The following is a 15817-nucleotide window of genomic DNA, read 5'->3' as shown; positions in this document are numbered from 1 at the left end:
AGGTGTATACAGATGAGTAGAGGACATTGCCAGGAGATGTTCCAGCTGGATTGACGAGCTCCATTTTTTTCCGGAGTGTTGCCGAGTCAGAGTATCCACGTTATGGTATCTTGATTGATGTTAGAGACTTTGTAGACAGAGTCACGTATACAGGATGTCAGTCTTGTAAGCGGCTCTGCAAGCCGACGTACCATTATGCATTATGTTACAATTTCCATATGATTACAGATTTTACTTGATTTGAGAACGACGAAAAGAATGGTTTTTGACAAGTTTGCATTATGCATTTCACTTCGTAACTTAAGAGTCCAGTGAGGTTATGAACATAACTAGAGCTAAAGGGGTTCGCTCGGCTCTGAGTATGAGGTTGGGTGCCCATCATGCCCTATCAAGATTAGGGTGTGACAGCCGAAATACACCATCATCCCAATAAAAACTATAAAAGCATCACCTAATTGAATCTTTCTCTAAGTGCACTCAAACGTGGGTCCTCGTATTGGTGTGCCTTAATTTGCTCAAGTAGCAAAGACCATGCAACTACACAAGCAAAAACCCTGCTTGAATAAAATATATTCATCCTAACCATAAGGTTAGCCAAGTCCTGAATTTCTATAGCAAAAGAACACTCCTCAATTAAAATACAAGCTAAGCTATCCATAATAGCTAAGGCATCTGCTACTACGTTGGTCTTACCGAATAACGAAGGATACTAATGTCAAGTCGTTAACCTTATTTTTTGCGATAAAATTACATATTTAAAAATTAAATTATTATACGTCGCAAATTCTAATTAGAAACATTTAAAGATTTTGAAAAGGCATAGTCTAAGAAGGATTATTGAACTCCCTAAAGAAAAGTTTTGCTATTTCAAATGAGATAAATAAAATAATTTTTTCACTACCGAAGAGTATGGATGAGTGAAATCTCTCCACCTTACTTGTGTTGGAATCATTATGATGAAGAATTTCATAATAGAATGTTTTCTTTTAATGAGTCTTAAATAACGCAAATCAAGACATTTAACCTTAGCATTATAATAATATAAATATGAAAAATATGTGTCTTGTAAATATCTAGTTTGAATAAACTTTTACTAAATGAACTTATAGGAAGAAGAAAAGATTCTTTTCTGTATCTTTCCTTCAATTTCTCTTCTTTTCTTTTTGTTTTACATTTTCCCATGCTTCTTCTACTCACTAAGATAACTTATTTTTTGTCCTTTTTGTAACCATATTTATTTAAATCAATCAACAAAATTGACATATTTCACCTAATTAATTTTTATAAGAATTGGAACCATAATTTACAAAGAATGTCAGGTTATCTCTTGGACTTGAGTTGTACCAGTGACAAAAGGAAGAAACCAAAAGAAAAGAATAAAGGAAGTGGCCCCAAAGTCTCAATTAATACTTCCACTATCTTTCCACCTAAAAAACCCACCTTCCCTTCAATCACTATTAACCCTTTTCTCCCACTTCACAAGTCACAACTACTCTCTTTTCTTCAACACAAAAACATAACATAATATGCTCTTCTTTACAGTCAACTCTTCTGCCTCTTAATTTGTCCCTTTTGTCTCACCAATCTAGTATGTTTTACTATTCCTCTTACATTCTTTTTCTTTTTCTTTTGTGTGAAAAGAAAGCTTTTTTTCTTTTAGATTCTTGATTTTTAGGGATAATGAAGAACAACTACTGCAAATTTGAACCAAAAAGTTAACATTTTTTTTGTTTTAATTTTGATATTTTGCCCTTTTTTTTTCTTCTTAATTCAGTCAAATTTGGAGAAAAAAGAAAAGTGGGGTTTTATTTACTTGGTGTTGTGGAAAAAAGGGGAGAAATTTCTTTTTCTCTTCTTTCCCATGTTTAGCATTTCCCAAGCATTGTTTCCTTTTTGTGAAAGAACTGGTTTTTCTTGTAAATCTAGAATGTCAGGGTTTATGAAGAATGATTATTGATAATTTGTAGCAGAAAGGAGGAAAAGATTTGATTTGTTTATTCATTCTTGATTGTCTGAGATTATTAAGAGAAAAAGAGTGGGTTAAGTTAATTGGTGTTTTGAAGAAAAGGGGTGAAATTTTTTCTCACTTGTTGGAGTTGAGTGGAAGTGAAAGTGTGAAAAAAGAACTTGTGGGGGTGTGAATGATGGTGAGGAAACATGGATGGCAGCTACCAGCACATACCTTTCAGGTCTGATTTCTGTTGACAATTGCTTTCACATTTGGCCATTATTCTGTGATTGCTCTACTAGACTCTGAATGTTACTCATTGATAGTAGTGGCTTGTGAAAATTGAGGAGATTAATTGGTAAGACTCTTCCTTCAATTATGTTGTGCTCAGCTTCTTCTTTTTTCCTGATAACCGTGGTGTCCGGGCCAGCTTGCGCGCACGTCGACTAGTTTCACGGGATATCAGGTTACTCTGTCCACTAAGGGTTAGACAAATGGGAAAAAATCGCCTAGTGTTTTTTTTTTTCTCTGAACGTGAAACCTCATGGTTATCCTCACATTTCATTGACCACTAGGCCACACCCTTGGGTGCTATGTTGTGCTCAGATATTAGGATTAGCAATTGCTAGATGGATTATCATTCTAAGGTGGTTACTGTTTTTGCTACATTAATGAAATAGACCTCATCAAGAAGGGAGAAGAAAACAAGGGTAGGTTAAGGCAACTAAGCTATCGATGGTTCCATTTGCTATGGAGAATGATGTCATTAAAGATAAATGCAAATCCTAGATGAGTTTGTATGGATAAAAAGAGCTATTGTAGTTCAACTTGATTAACAACTAGGGATTTGTATTATGAAACTTGGTTCCGTTTTCCAAATGGTCACAAAGTTTCCCCATAAAGAAGAGGGAAGAATAGCTTATCAAATTTAGTGATCCCTTAGTACATTTTTTTTGGGAAGTTAATTTCCAGCAGTTGGAAATTAAGAAAATGGATCTAGGAAAGACTTAAATGAAGGAAAATGGTCAATATTAGTTAATGACAACCTTTAGGTACTTTATGTTCTTGAAGTAGAAAAAGAAATGCATCATGTTTCTAGACACTGACAAAACTTGTGACAATAATGGAAATTAGTTTTTCACCATATAATCCTGATATTGCTTGGTAATTCATTTTGGTGATCTCAGTTTTTATTTATTTTGCAACCATTCTACATGTTCAATGATTTGCTATCAGAATGAATCGGGAATGACCGTTCTGTAAGTGGGTGCATGCTTGGTACAAATTCGGTCTTTTTTGTGTAAACTATTTCGGTTGTGCCTATGCAATATGTGGCCTAAATCTTGGACTCTTTTGTGTAGGTTGTTGCTATAACTGTATTTTGCTTGTTAGTGGTTGCATTTTATGCTTTCTTCTCACCTTTCCTTGGAGGACGCTTTTGGGAGTATGCTTCCATCGCAGCTTATTCACCAGCGGTATGTGAATTTGAGTTATCTGTATATATGTCTTGCATCTATTTTTCTTTTTGCTTAAGTCAAGGACTGCAGGAAATTTTCTTATGATGGAATCTTGATCATTTTCTCTTGAACGCCTTCCTGTTAAGTGTCGTCTAGTTGGTTATTTTTCTGAACTTAAATTATGTGTATCGATTTGGCTAAAGGCTCTCATTTCTTACATTTATCCTACTGTTGCTGGATTCATTACTTTCGCGTTCTATCTTTCTCCTAATCTATGAGACGAACTCTCTGCTGTTAAACATCCCAAAATATTTGACTATTGGGACAAATTCAGCGACTCATCATGTCGATGTTTCTAAAGTCAAACAATCTTTTAAAAAGGGAAAAAGAAAAGGAACTCTGCAAAAAATTATTATTCTATGACTACCATATTATAAAACAATTTAGCTTTGTAATCTCCTAGTCCCCCCAAATAGTGATAAAAAGATGGATCTGAGGGACTATTATTTTGTAAATTTATCTAACGAAGGTTACTTAAAGTTGAAGTGCCTCCTATGTCATATTGCAGGCATTGCTTGTTTTTGTTCTTTATGTTCGGAGTACCGCAATCAATCCTGCAGATCCAGGCATAATGTCCAAATTTGATTCTGGAAGAATGAACGACAACAACTCAAAGCATGGATTGTCTGCAAGAAAATTTGATGAACATAGTAATGATGCACGTTCTTCTCTGTCGTCAGCTTCAAGAAGTTCCATTGCTGCTGCTAACTCCATCAAAAGAGGTCAACAAGAAGCAGGGAGATTAGATAATGAAGTGGTTTCTTTGACTAGAAAGTCCTCTTGTTGTAAATTTGGAGGAGTCTTTTGCTTTTTATTTGTGCACAAGGATTGCCGCAAAATGGATGGAGCTGCTGAAGAGGAAGGGACGGGTGAAGATGCTCTATTTTGCACATTGTGCAATGCTGAGGTAGCTTATCTATTATTTTGTTTTTGACAATTTTATCATGTGCTTTTCACCATTTGTAATGACATAGTTAGAAGCTTGCATTATAACCAAGTTGCGGAAAGTTGCTCTTAATGTCATGAGGTGTTTCATAATCCACAAGAGCAAATATTTCCTTGAGCCCATAAAGGCTTGGATGCACAATTTAGCAATTCATATGAATAACAACATAAGATTGAAAACAACCTTAACATCACTGGCCAAATATGTTGATGCAATCTATGCAGTTATTTTAATACCAATGTAATCCATGGGGAAACAATATTAATATGTGAAACTTAAACTTAATATATCATTGACAAATGACACTGAATGAGGCTTGGGAAATGCCTTAAGACAACTAAGGAGCTACTGCAAAGCTGGTACTTGAAAAGACTGGGAAAGGAAAAGCTGAAAACTTGGAATTCACTGCCCTGATCATATGGTGGATCATCTGAAAGGAAATGAACACCAGAATTTTTTAAAGCAAAAGGAATCGGTCATTAGCATTAAGTATAGATGCATTTCCTTGCTGTTTTTTGTTTTTTGTGTTGGGGGGGGAGGGGGGTGTAATATGGCAATTGCAAATGACACAATTTTTGATATTGAAGTATGTGACTATTCTCATCTAAAAGCTTAAGCTGCTACAGAGAGCGCACTTTTATTATTTACTTAATTATATTCTCAACACGCCCCCCACCCACGTGCGGGCCTGATTTTTTCTTTCAATGCGCCAAGCACGTGAAGATTCTTTTGATAACGGGTAGCAGTGACACTTGATTCCAGGACCTCTTCCTGCTCTGATACCTTATTGAAGTGTGTGACCATCTCGTCTAAAAGCTTTAGCTGTTAGAGAGAGCACATTTTTATTATTTACTTAATTATATTCTCAACAAGCTCGTTAAAAATTTGTGATGTGGCTATCTCTCTCTAAATACTTCCAGCACTTTGCTGCACTTTAATAGAATATCTTTACCAATAAAAGAAAAAGACATTGATTGAGGAATTCAAGTCAGAAATTGGACTGGGAATTGTTTTTCTAGAATTGAACTGTAAAAATTGTGAAAAGAATGGATTTCTCTATAATATTGACAATATGCAAGAGAGGCTCTTCTGATAGAAGTCTTATGCTATTTTATTGTAAATAATTATTCTCTATGCATAGTAAGGTAAGTGATTATTTCGCACATTTTGTAGTAGACACATTTTAACATACAACTTCATCCATTTTCTTGACTTTCGACTCTTCATAGACTGTTTGACAACATGATCTGCTGAAAAAATTGTTAAATAATGTACAAATTGAGAGATTTGATAGTCTATAAAAATGGATGAGGTATACCCGCAAGGGTGGCTCAGTTGGTTGAGCATGAGGCTTTCATAATGGAGGTCTTGGGTTCGAAACCCCCTGCCTACGACAGCAGGGGATTTTCCTTCTGGGTTGAGCTCGTCGCACGGGGCTTGCCTAGTGCGGATTATCTCTCCTGTGTGGTTTGCGAGCTATTGCACAGGAGCTGGGTTTACCTTGTGCGCACCCGAAGGGCAGGGGCTGTGGGTTCCCATGTCATCAAAAAAAAAAAATGGATGAGGTATGTACGTCCACGTGTATGCAGACAAAATCAACAGCACATGGCCATTTTATGCTCCTTCTGTTTCTGTCCTAGTTTTGTTGCTTAGGCATGTGACTTAGTGCAGATTCTTCATCATGGGACATATATAATCATCAGGGCCACCTTACATTTGTTCTTACGCAAATAGACATGGCCGTCTATAAACTGACTGCCTGGTGTGCTGCAGGTGCGCAAGTTCAGTAAACATTGTCGAAGCTGTGATAAATGTGTGGATGGATTTGATCACCATTGTCGGGTATACATCTCAGTCATCTATGGTACATCTTATTCTGATTCTGTTATGGAGCCCACTTTTTCATAATTATTACCAGGAAACTAACCCCATTTATCGAACTGGCAGTGGCTGAATAACTGCGTTGGGAGGAAGAACTATGTTACCTTTATATCACTGATGGCCACCAGCTTGGTCTGGGTATGTTCGAGCCAAATGCTTTGTTACTGATGAAGTGATTGTGTTATTTATCACTGAATCATTCACACACTGTTCTGCAGCTTGTTACTGAAGCTGGAGTTGGAATTGCTGTTCTGGTACGATGCTTTGTAAACAAAAAGCACATGGAGGCTGAAATAGTTGATAGACTAGGGAATGGTTTCTCACTGGCCCCATTTGCAACTGTTGTGGTATTTTTTACTTGCACTGCTTACTATTCTGACTGGTTAATGAAAACAGAATCCTGTTCATAATTGTGACGGATATTGACTTTATGCAGGCTGTATGTACTGCTGTTTCATTGCTGGCTTGTGTGCCCTTAGGGGAGCTTTTCTTTTTCCACATGATACTGATAAGAAAGGTTAGATTGTTTATGGTTTTCTCTTTCTATTATGAGTTGGAACTTGACGTTTCGTTGTCTGATTCTTTTTCAAAATGACCTTCCTGTCAGGGCATTACAACGTACGAGTACGTAGTAGCTATGAGGGCCATGAGTGAGGCACCTGGAGGAGCATCTATAGATGAAGAACAGCCTAACATTGTATACTCTCCATCCGGATCAGCTACGACTGGCTTCAGCGGTGGAAGTTCTTTGGGACTGCAATATAAGGGAGCATGGTGCACCCCTCCTAGGGTGTTTGTTGATTATCAGGTATTAGTAACAACTTGAGAAGTTAAGTTATTGAAAACTTCCAAGTCTGTTGGTAGGCAGAGAGGATGCCTTAATCCTTCCTTTTTTTTTTCCCATTTTGGAAATCTTTGTTCCAGTTGTCTACAATGAACATCTAACAGTGAACCATGGGCCAGAAGAACGACACACATGTCCATAAGATAAAATATATGATTTTAATTTGGGAATTAACCTGCCTGAACCTGAATGTGTGATAAAAAAAAGTGAACCTGATAAAAAGGAGAGGTTTTAATTTAGTAATTTTGATCAATATCACAAGATGCTGAACTTGTGTTTTGTGATCCAAATTCTATTGCATTTTTCTTGGTATGAAACAAAATATAAAAAGTTGGTAGTTGCTTCGCTGTCTCACAACTTTCAGTGCCACTTCCTTGACCATTCATTTATCATTATTATACCTAGAGAAATTAAGTATTATTTTTTAGTTTCTGAAACTCCAAAGTTGCAAGAATTTTAGTAGTAGGCATTTGCTGATGATTCCAGAGTTAACATTAGTCTGCTGGGTCCGGTGCGTTGCCACACCTAACATAAATAGCCAATCATTTGGCTTCAGAGGCCTCTCTTGTGGTTATCGCCTATTAGCACATTTTCAATATTTGGACTCTTACTCAACTTGAGACACGAGTGCATTGGTGCTTGGTTGCCATTTCACAATCCATTTTATATGGGTAATAGATTTTTCTTGATCTGGAAATCACATACACTGTTGCTTTGAGACTTTCTTTGTGCCATACTTCTAACAAATATTTATTACTTACTCGTACTCTTGATGTCTAGGCTTTTTCAAGAGTTTTTTCAAATCTGTTACTAAGAACATGTATCGTCGGCCTTATCCAGGGGAAAAAAAAAGAACATGTTTTGTTGGCTATTCAAAGCATAGTGCTAATGCGTTTGATAGATAGCTAAGTTAAATGGTTAAGCCTAAACAGCTATACCTGATGTAATGCAGTTTGGTGTCCCACATCGGGTAAATATAGGTATTTACATTGTAAAGTGATTCAGTTACAAGACATTTGTCTTGATCATTCAGCGAATCTTGAATCTTGAGCCAAGGTGGTACTTGGAAGCCCCAATGCTCGGGATTTATGCTTCCTCAATTTTGGATATCCTCATGACAAGTAACCAAAATTATTCTGGATAATAGAAACATCATATGTATAAAGATATTGGATAATTAAGGAAAATTCAAAAACAATCAGAAGCGGTAATCAAAACTAAAGTGCTTATACCCAAAGGGGACTGTCGATGCAAGAGGTAGTAAAGCAAAAGAGTTGGATGAAAGTACCTAATTGGACAAATTGCTTGTAATTACTCTATGTTTGTGTTGTTCTAATCTAGAAAGTTTCCCCTTGTTTCTGCAGCTGCCAGTTACTCAAATATTAACCGTAATCTCCATTTAAACTCTGATGTTCTGAATTGTCACCCTGCATTTCAATTGATGAGCAGGAAGAAGTTGCACCTCAGTTAGAGCCTGGAATGATCCCATCAACAGTTGATCCAGATGCAGCTGGGTTTGTTGAAAAGGGAAACAAGGGACCGAAGCGGCCTGTTAAGATCAGTGCATGGAAACTTGCAAAATTGGATTCCAGTGAAGCAATGAGAGCTGCAGCAAAAGCTAGAGCATCCTCATCTGTTCTACGTCCTGTTGATAACCGTCGTTTTGATCCTGATCAATTAAGTTCCAGTGAGAATATGAGTGTCAGAAGCAGTATCAGTGCTGATACCGCCGGAGGAAATAGGGACATGAGAAATGAATTGAGGAATTCAGTTGCTCCTAGTCAAGGTAGCCGAGATGAGTATGAAACTGGAACTCACAGCGTCAGTAGCTTCAGCAGTCCTAGCCATGTGCACGAGTCAGTCACACTAAGCCCTCTCCCACAAGTTCACAATTTAGGTCATCTCAGTGCCGGCATTGTCCCAGAGAGGGTCCGAACTACTCTGCCTGCACCCCTTAATAATAACCACCACCTCGTACATTCTTCAGAATTTGATGAGAAAATCATGCAGAGGAATAGTACCACCGATCCGTTATTGCTTGCAGCTGCTGCCCCTGCAGCTTCTCTGCTGAGAGACGTTAAACGAACATCTGTTGTTTGGGACCAAGAAGCTGGAAGGTATGTATCTGTTCCAGTATCAGCTTCAGATGCTCGGACGAGGCCACCGCCTATGCAAGGAGGATCATCAAACCCAAATGCTGTTTCTGCTAGCAATGACAAGAGGCCAGCAGCCCCTGTCCCTCGAGAACCTTCACAGCCTTCCGCAAAGCCTCCAGTCGAGCAGTCAGAAAAGCTAACATATACTGGAGAGTCCATATTCTTTGGCGGTCCACTTTTGCGCGGTCCAATTAAGGATGGACTGAGAAATGAGAGAGGCGCTGGTTCCAGAGATAACCAAGAGAGGCTGCCATTTAATTTGCCTCGTGAATCCAGGTTTAGAAGGGATGCTGCGTCACATCAACTTCCTGTGTTTGTTCCTGGTGACCTTGAGTCAAATAAATAAAGCTTACAGGACTACCGATGCATTTCCATTTTTCATTTGCCTCTGCATAGCAAAGGCTTCAACAGAAGAAACCCTTCGAGCTATAGCTGGTTTTGGCCTTCCAGGAACCTTGCAGTCCGTTGGTGTACACTCCGAGGTTCCAGTGGTTTCTTCTTGACGGATTGTCTAACTTAACACGGAAGAAAATGAATGTAGTGTGGAGGAAATGCACTCCTTGATCCTTTGAACTTTTTATCTGTACAATTGAAGCTTGAACCGTAGGGTGGGTTTGTCTAACAATTTTGCAATGAGAATCGCCAGACTATTCCTGCTTGAGTGCATTTTGGTTCTTATTTTAGAAAAAATTGCGCGGGTGTGTTCCATTGCAGGCCTGGTAATATTTGTCCTTGTTTTAGAATTCTTGCCAAAAACAGGCTCCTTCTAGGCAAGGCAGGCGACATCTTTACCCTTCCACTCCCCGCTTCTCCAGCTCTTCTTCTTCCTCCTTCCTCCCGCGCCTCTCTGTACTCGAGCTATTTAAATTATTAACTGTGCTGGTGGTCTCATTGTGAAATAAAGATACCAGTCAATAGATAACCTTTTCTTTTATACGATTATGAATGTTTTATGGAACAGAAAAACGCCGTGCTACTAGTCGAAGCCTGAATGCAACACCCTAGTTGATGAAAGTTCAGTAGCCGAATGCAAATGCAGCCTCTATCTTTATTTTATTTCAGGGACTAACTAATAGATAGTATGGTAAGAAAGAAATAGATGATGTTCTATACAAACTTATTTTGCTTGTTATAGTGTTTGACAGTTTGCAAAATATACTCAACAGCTATTGTTGTGAATAGCAATTAGTGTTACCTTGTAACTTGTAAGTAGAGACAGGGAAACAGATTTAGAGCAATGGTTTAGGTATCACCTTAAATAGACCATAAAGGTTCAATACTTGGATATCGAGAGGGCATATGTATCATTTCAGTTATTGTAAAATTAGACGATTATTCAGTTTGCCAATACAATAGGTAAAATGTAGATGGTACTAAATTATACTGATCCGGCATGATTTGTGAACAATTTAACAAGATTTGCAGGTTAAAAATAGGAAAACTTTTGATGTTTCATGAAGACTTGTAGACTGTAGTCATGCAGGAATTAATCAACGTGGCTAGTGATCATACCACTCATGCCCATGCAGCTATTAATAAACTTTGTACCGTATTGGATGTAGACAAGTTGGCAATAGATGCTGCGCCAGGCTTATAGCATTTATAGTTTGCCATAGGATTGGACCTTGGTCTCTTCGTTGGCAGTTTCTATTGCCGCTAACATCCTCGATGGTCACGTCAACTAGTTTTACTTAAGGACCAGCTATTTAATGTTGTAGTGCACTTCAACATAAACGTAAAAGATCTTGCTATGAGGACATAACAACGTAGTTACCCCTATAAATATTTCACTTTCTCATGATTGTATTTATTGAATTTCACTTGATTACACTCATCTTTACTCTTATTTTCGGTAAACATTGTTGGTCATCACTAATCTTTAGAGATTTTCACCATCTGAGCTAGGAGAATCAATAAGAATCTCTCTTTTACTTTATCAATTATTTTGCTTCAGTGATCTGTATTGTTATTCATTCATATCGCGCCATTCTAGTTATATATTCACATGGACAAAGGATTAACACAATTTCGGACTAATTATGTTGCTTATTATCTCATTCTAAATAATTTGACTGATTGACCTAATAAATAAATTTTTAGCTAATGAATCTTTTTGAGTGACCATATCTTGATATTGGCGTCTGCGTACAGACTTTCGCACCTACTTATTATATTTGTTACTCACTCCCATTTAAAATAAGTGAATTTCCAACATTTCTTCTTTGATTCAAAATAAATGAATCTTTTAAAACTCAAAAAAATATTAATCAATTTTTCAAAGTTAAGGTTATTAGTTAAGTTTTTTCAATGTTACCTTCTCTCTAATATATTTTTTTAAACGTCAATACTGAGTATTTCTACGTTTAAGAAAAGTTTGGAGAAATAGAAAGTAATATTGTCGTCACACAAAAAAAATTCACAAACTAGAGGGAATAATTAATTACATTAATTAAAGAGTCATTTCACTATTTTACCTGTTTGCTTTCCCAAACTTTTTCTTAAAAAATAAAGATTAGCACTGAGATTTGAAAAGTCCATTATATTGAAAAAAAAAATAATTAATAACCTTAACTTTGAAAAATTCATTTATTTTGGATTAAAAAAAAGTGCTAAAAATTCAATTATTTTTTAACAGAGGAAGTACTTAGGTTTGACCATATATTCCCGAAAAAAAATTGAAAAACTTTATTTGGGTGCAGTTTTCAAGTTTTGAAAATGTGTTTCGCCATAATTTTTCAAAACATATTTCACTTTTTATTTTGAAAAACATAAAACATTACATATACCCATAAGTTCTAAAAATTATCAAGAATACCCAACCATACATACGTACTTGTTAATCCCGAATTATACAGAACATAATATTTGAATAACAATTGCTAATAACACACTTACTAGCTACAACAATACAAAGATCCTTCCGTGCAAGAAAAAAAAATAAGGGTAGTAACTAGCTATTCTTTAATATAATCTTCCCACAATGGTAGTAATTGTGGAAACATGATAGATATGATTTTAATGGAGGAACATAACATATAGAATTAGTTGGGTCATAAATAGATGAGTTTTTTTTTTTTTTTTTAATAAAATACAAAAGTTTGGGGTAGTTTTTAAAAGGTTTGAAAAGGCCAAAACATAAATCTTGACCCAAAAATAGGTTTGAGCCAGAATTTGGTATTTGAAGATTTGTTTTCAAAATTTGTCAGAATTTTATGGCCAAACAAAGATTTGAAAACAAATCATCAAAATATGCTCCCAAAATCTATGGCCAAATGGGAGCTTAATATCTACTCCCTCCATTCCAATATATATATATATATATATATATATATAAACACTACTTACGGCAGGCCCGTGCTAAGCCCGTGCCCAAACTCAAAATATAAAACTAATAATATTTTAATTAGAGAAGTATAACATGTATCAAATTTTCTTACCGCATAATTAATATGATCTAGTGGCATGTTAAATATGTATTTTTGAATGCAATACTAAACATTATAATTGGTACTGAACCCACTAATTTTTTTACTTAGAATGGAAAATCTTGGAAGCATTGCGGTGTATTCTCTCATTCAAATTATGCATAGTGATGTGTTTTTTTTTTAATTGACATCATCACAATTTATAATTTCTTAAGCGTTTTAAGATAACCTTAAAATTTTCTAAATTTACCAAAATTGTTTGTGGCACCTTAATTAGTAAAGAAATAAAGTAGGAGTAAAATTAAGCCATATGAAGAAGTTATAGTACTTGTCATCACCTTCAAAAAGTTAGTCTAAGGGATTTTCTATAATAAAAAAAGGTTTAGAAAATAATAAAAGACAAATATAGGGGTAAATGTGGAAGAGGAAACATTTAGTAGGCAATCTTAGTTGTAATGTAACCAAGGACTCTAACTAAGTACTACAAATATATATATATATATATATATATATATAACGGCAGGCTCGTGCTAAGCCCGGGCCCAAACTCAAAATATAAAATTAATAATATTTTAATTAGAGAAGTATAACCTGTATCAAATTTTTTTACCACATAATTAATATGATCTAGTGGCACGTTAAATATGTATTTTTGAATGCAATACTAAGCATTATAATTGGTAGTGAACCTACTAATTTTTTTACTCAGAACAGAAAATCTTGGAAGCATTGCGGTGTATTCTCTCATTCAAATTATGCATAGTGACGTTTTTTTTTTTTTTTAATTGACATCATCACAATTCACAATTTCTTAAGCGTTTTAAGAGAACCTTAAAATTTTCTAAATTTACCAATATTGGGTGTGGCACCTTAATTAATAAAGAAATAAAGTAGGAGTAAAATTAAGCCATATGAAGAAGTTATGTCATCACCTTCAAACAGTTAGTCTAAGGGATTTTCTATAATAAAAAAAGGTTTAGAAGTGCCTTAATATTTCTAAAACACCCCATAATAGTGGAAACAATAAAAGACAAATATAGGGGTAAATTTGGAAGAGGACACATTTAGTAGGCAACCTTAGTTGTAATGTAACCAAGGACTCTAACTAAGTACAACAAAAAAGTTAAATTGGCCCTTATTATATATATTATATATATATATATATATATATATATATATATATATATATATATATATTTGTCTCCTTTCCGATATAAATAATTTTTTAATACTTTTTATGATTCAAAATGAATGAATTTTTCAAAGTTAAAAGTTGTATAATTTTTTTTTTTTACAAAATATAGCCTTTTCGTTAATAGTTTTTTCAACTTCAAATCTCAACATTGACTATCTCTAGTTTTAAGAAAAGTTTAAGAAGAAACAAAAAGATAATATTGACAAATTACCATTTAATTATATATATATATTTGTCTCCTTTCTGATATAAATAAATTTATAATACTTTTTATGATCCACAATGAATGAATTTTTCAAAGTTAAAAGTTGTATAAATTATTATTTTTTACAAAATTAGCCTTTTCTTTAATAGTTTTTTCAACTATATTCAAATCTCAACATTGACTATCTCTAGTTTTAAGAAAAGTTTAAGAAGAAACAAAAAGATAATATTGACAAATTACCATTTAATTAATTTATTTAATTAACTTTCTTAAATAGGTCATACCCCTAAAATGCGTTTATTTTGAAATAGAAGAAGTAATTTTTTACCAGTTCTATGATAAAACTGTTATAAAATAATAAAATTAAAACAAGAATATTGTGAAAGAGATGAGAATTCTTATTATTTCTCTTGAGTGATGTAAATACAATGAAGGGAAACTCTCTATTTATAAGGGAAAAGTAGCTTGGTCACAAAGTGACAAACCCTAAATTTTCTTCTAGAGATAGACATCCACAATAATAAATAATATTTATAACACTCCCCAGATGTCTATTTGATAGATATTGTGCCTCGTTAAACCTTACTAGAAAAGACCCAGTGGAAAAAATTCTAGTAAAGATAAAAGAGTACACATTTCTAATAATACGCATTTTGGCTGCCTAATTAAAAACCTTACTAGAAAATCCTAATTGGGACAAAGCCTTGGTTAAGGAAAAAAGAGTACAGCGCGTGTTAACTCCCACTGAAGAGAACATCAATCCAAAACTTGAATCTTCGCATCCCAATCTTGTGCACCATCTTCTCCAAAGTTGCAATTGATAGAGACTTGGTAAACAAATCAACCATATTATCACTTGAACCAATCTGTTGCACGTTGATACCACCATTCTTTTGGAGATCGTGTGTGAAGAACAATTTTGGTGAAATATGCCTTGTCCTTTTATGAATCCCCGCTTTAATTAGGCTATGTATGCTGTTGCATCTTCAGTCTTTGGATAGAGTTGTATCAGCATATAATATTGTTGAAATCACTCCTAGTGCATTCCTGATTTGCTTTATAAGCAAATATTATCTTTATATGATTTGACTATCATGTAGAACAACATCATATGACTGTAATCCCTCATAATCATAGCAAAATATACAAATGCATCAATTGTATAAAGATATGGCACTTTAGGACCAAAGAATTGTGCAAGTTTCTCATTTCAACTTCTTTCAGCAGATAATCTATTGCTTATGGAAACTCTTCGAGAGTTCGAATAATTTTCAAGTAATCAATTTACACTCATAAAGATATAAGGATAATAGAGTCATAAGTACCCTTAGTCAACGAATACTCATTATGATAAAATCGCATTCACCTTGCTTGATTTAATCCATATAAGAATTACGAACAAATTTTTAGAAGGGAAAATTTCACTTATAAGCAATTCATGGGTCAAAATTACATATTCATAGCCCATATTTTAAATTACAAACCTACAGCCCAACATTTTATGGCCCAACTTGAATATTCACCTTTATACAACAATATACAACTTTATACACCTACTGTAAACAATATATACACCTTGTATAAAAGTGTATAATAATGTATAAGACTAGTATACAATATTATACAACAATATATAATTTTATACATTTACTGTAGACAATGTATAAACCTTGTATAAAAGTGTATAATAATGTATAAGA

The 15817-nt window shown here is 34.7% G+C and overlaps 1 protein-coding gene across 2 annotated transcripts; it reads left to right on the top strand.

Annotated features, from left to right (window-relative positions):
• Positions 1 to 1413: 1413 nt before the first annotated feature.
• Positions 1414 to 9958, top strand: LOC132640875 (probable protein S-acyltransferase 19). Of its 2 annotated transcripts, none has more exons than XM_060357673.1 (9): positions 1414 to 2189; positions 3310 to 3423; positions 3974 to 4372; positions 6185 to 6253; positions 6359 to 6430; positions 6511 to 6639; positions 6729 to 6809; positions 6900 to 7100; positions 8586 to 9958. In XM_060357673.1, exons 1-9 carry the CDS (start codon positions 2142 to 2144, stop codon positions 9636 to 9638), a joined length of 2166 nt encoding a protein of 721 aa, XP_060213656.1. In that variant the 5' UTR covers positions 1414 to 2141; the 3' UTR covers positions 9639 to 9958. The 2 variants fall into 2 exon arrangements, with proteins under 2 accessions (XP_060213656.1, XP_060213657.1); XM_060357674.1 differs by having other exon boundaries at positions 2169 to 2306.
• Positions 9959 to 15817: the final 5859 nt, after the last annotated feature.

The sequence above is a fragment of the Lycium barbarum genome, chromosome 5, assembly GCF_019175385.1.
Source record: "Lycium barbarum isolate Lr01 chromosome 5, ASM1917538v2, whole genome shotgun sequence".
Lineage (NCBI taxonomy): Eukaryota > Viridiplantae > Streptophyta > Magnoliopsida > Solanales > Solanaceae > Lycium > Lycium barbarum.
Note: the sequence above shows the minus strand (reverse complement) of the source record. Positions and strands in the feature narration are given on the sequence as shown.

Excerpts from the sequence above, each read along its gene's own strand:
- LOC132640875 (XM_060357673.1), top strand. The coding sequence starts at position 2,142 with ATGATGGTGAGGAAACATGGATGGCAGCTACCAGCACATACCTTTCAG. Across the intron at positions 6,640-6,728 it reads CCCCATTTGCAACTGTTGTG|GCTGTATGTACTGCTGTTTC; the intron begins GTATTTTTTACT and ends GACTTTATGCAG. Across the intron at positions 7,101-8,585 it reads GGGTGTTTGTTGATTATCAG|GAAGAAGTTGCACCTCAGTT; the intron begins GTATTAGTAACA and ends ATTGATGAGCAG.